At 31.1% G+C, this 3030-nt stretch overlaps 1 protein-coding gene across 1 annotated transcript; it reads left to right on the top strand.

The window, feature by feature from the left end:
• The first annotated feature begins 778 nt into the window (after nucleotides 1-778).
• On the top strand, nucleotides 779-2190 carry LOC136230833 (peamaclein-like). The gene is made up of 2 exons (XM_066020021.1): nucleotides 779-910; nucleotides 1869-2190. Exons 1-2 carry the CDS (start codon nucleotides 808-810, stop codon nucleotides 2054-2056), a joined length of 291 nt encoding a protein of 96 aa, XP_065876093.1. The 5' UTR covers nucleotides 779-807; the 3' UTR covers nucleotides 2057-2190.
• The last annotated feature ends 840 nt before the right edge of the window (nucleotides 2191-3030 follow it).

Consider the following 3030-nt stretch of genomic DNA (forward strand, 5'->3'; position numbering starts at 1 on the left):
TCACCATTTGAAACCCTTATAAAAATAGAAAATTTCATCGTAGGATAGAGTTTACATTTCATTTTAGTATTTTTCTTTACGATCTTATTAACTTTGGCATGTAGGTTAACCTCTAAAGATCAAGTCAACAATCGAGCTCTTGAATGGAACAGAATAAAAATGTATAATTGCAATTAGGGGTGTTAGTGAGATAGGGTACCTCATAAACTATCCGAACTTAGTTCAATCAAAACTCGGCTAGAGCTCGGATCAGCTCCGGACATTAACAAGCCAATCCTAAGCTTTCTTAGTAACAATTTTGGTTTCTCTCTACTTTTTCATCTACACTAATAGCACTAGAAGCTACATCCATGCATAATCACGCTGGCAACAAATATAATTAACATATATATATTTTGGTAAAACCTCGATAAAATTTCGGTAAAAACTCGGTTAGATCAAAAACTCGGTTTGAAAGAGTTCGACTCAAAATATTAACGAGCCAATAATATCAAACTTAATCCGACTCAATCTCGATTCGACTTGTTAACTCCCAAATAGCAATACATTTGAGCAACTAAGAAAAAAATAATAATTAAAAGTCAATGTGTAAATATGTTTGTTGGGAAGAGGACATATTGAATAGCATGAACCAGGTAAACTAATGGAGACAAAAGCATCATTTAATTAAGCACCTAACTGTACAGACTGTAATTAATGAAATATATTGTGTTCACATTTGATTTTTTCAATTAACAAAAACCCTACGGTTCAGTTATATATACTCTCTTTCGAGAGGCCACATTTTCTAAAACTAAAATAGCAAAAATGAAGGTCTTTCTACCAATTACTACATTGGTGCTGCTTATTTCTCTCAATCTGGTGTTTACTACCATGGCTGCTTCCACCCCTACCATTGCTCCATCTCCAAGTAAGTCAAACTGTTTGGTTCGGTTTTTAGTTAAAAGTTATTGTTGTTAGTGTTTGTGGTTGAAGTAAACTGTTTATTTTTAAACTAAAACTTTGTTCTTTCGGCCGTGATATTATAAAAATGGAAATAATGTTAAAAATAATATGTTTTCGTAAAACTAAAAGATAATTTTATTAATATCAAATAACTAGGGTTAGATGCATTATTGATCACTGAGAACCTACACGGTTGTTTCAAAATAGTCACTCAATTTCAATTTGTCTCAATAAAATCATACAACTTTGAGTTTTGTCTCAATTAGGTCACTCCGCCGATTTCAGTGGTTAAAATGCATCGAAAGAAACATAGGTGACACGCCAACATGAGCCAGCTTAAATACCTGACCGAAACGAAAAGTGACAGCCACATTTCGATTATTTTTATGAAAAATAACTAAATTTTATTTCATTTATCAAAAAAACCTGATACGTAATAGCTAGGTAGCGCATACTTGTGCCGCTTCGATCAAAGATATAAGTTGTCTCATGCTGACGTGCCACATATGTCATCATTCTGATGCTTTTTAATCACTGAAATCGCCAGAGTGATCTAATTGTACAAAACTCAAAGTTGAGTGATTTTATTGACACAAATTGAAATTGAGTGACTATTTTGAGATAACCATATAAATTCAATGACCAATAGTACATTTAACCCCAAATAACTACAAACAGCCGTCACGAAAAGCTCTGAAATAAGTTGTTTCTATAAAATAAAATAAAAATAAAAGCTTTTGTTTTTTTTAACATATATCCAACACTATATTTTCTGTAGTATGAAATAAAATGTATGAAGTAAAATGCTGAATGTTGCTCCGAAAATCTGAAACAAACATCCATTTAATTAATTTGTCTTCATATAGCTAGTTAATTGTGTTTTAATTTCCTAACTAATGCAAGTTTAATTATTTAAAATGAAGGTAATTATTGTGATATGAAGTGTGGAGGAAGGTGTGAGAAAGCAGGATACAAGGATAGGTGCATCAAGTACTGTGGAATATGCTGCAAGGAATGCAAGTGTGTGCCCTCTGGGACTTATGGTAACAAGTCTGAGTGCCCTTGTTATAGAGACAAGAAAAACTCTAAGGGCTATCCCAAGTGTCCTTGATTCATCTTTATTTTTAATAAAATTTTATTTACTATTTGATGTATTAATTAATGGCTTGTGTTTCTTTTGGAAGAACCTAAAATATTATATTTCAACATAAATTTACAATTCAGAAATATATCAAAGAAGTTACAATCTGAATTTTCAATATCTATGGTAGAACAATAGTTGACCGTGTTTGAAACCGTTTTTGATACAGCGACGGAAAACAAATTTCATCCAGAATCGACTTCATAATATTTTTATCCAAGAGTTCATGATTTTTCAATGAGTTAGATCTATGTGATGATAGACAAAAATTTTCTTTTTTTTTTATAAAGAAAAACATGATAACACCTACATAGGAAGACATACCGCAACTACCCATAAAGGGATAAAGAACAAAAAAAAAACTATCAAATCTATCATAGTAGATGAATCTAAAACTTAATTTAGTAAAGAAAAAATAATACAAAGCAAAGAACGGGTTCATCTTTTGGCTAAAAGTGGAAAAAAAACCTCAAAAGCTGAATGAATGAAGAAGAGAGTTTTTTAGCGGCTAAATTTAGATGTTGCTAGGTAGTATGCTTACTGCAGTAGTGCTCACATGGACCCTGAATGACCGTTAGATTCAATCTTATTAAATTTAAAATTTAGGATGGTTTGAATCTCCACCACATAATTCTAATAAGCTTGAATCCAACGGTGAATGACTAAATTGATTTGATCATTCAGGGTCCAAGTGAGCACCACTGTACGCTACTGAGATAAGAATTAAAAGCTTTACTGTGGTTGATAATTTCATAAAACCATAAATTATATACTTCTACGCTGCTTTAAATACCAAATGCATACAACAATATCAATTCCTTATTTAATTTTGATATTCATATTTCATTTTCTTTAAACATTAATTTTGCCTTTTTTGTTCTTATTGATTTGAGTCAAAAATAATTATTTTTTGCCACTAATCACTTAAACTAAGTTTCAATTTA

The sequence above is a fragment of the Euphorbia lathyris genome, chromosome 5, assembly GCF_963576675.1.
Source record: "Euphorbia lathyris chromosome 5, ddEupLath1.1, whole genome shotgun sequence".
NCBI classification, from domain to species: domain Eukaryota; kingdom Viridiplantae; phylum Streptophyta; class Magnoliopsida; order Malpighiales; family Euphorbiaceae; genus Euphorbia; species Euphorbia lathyris.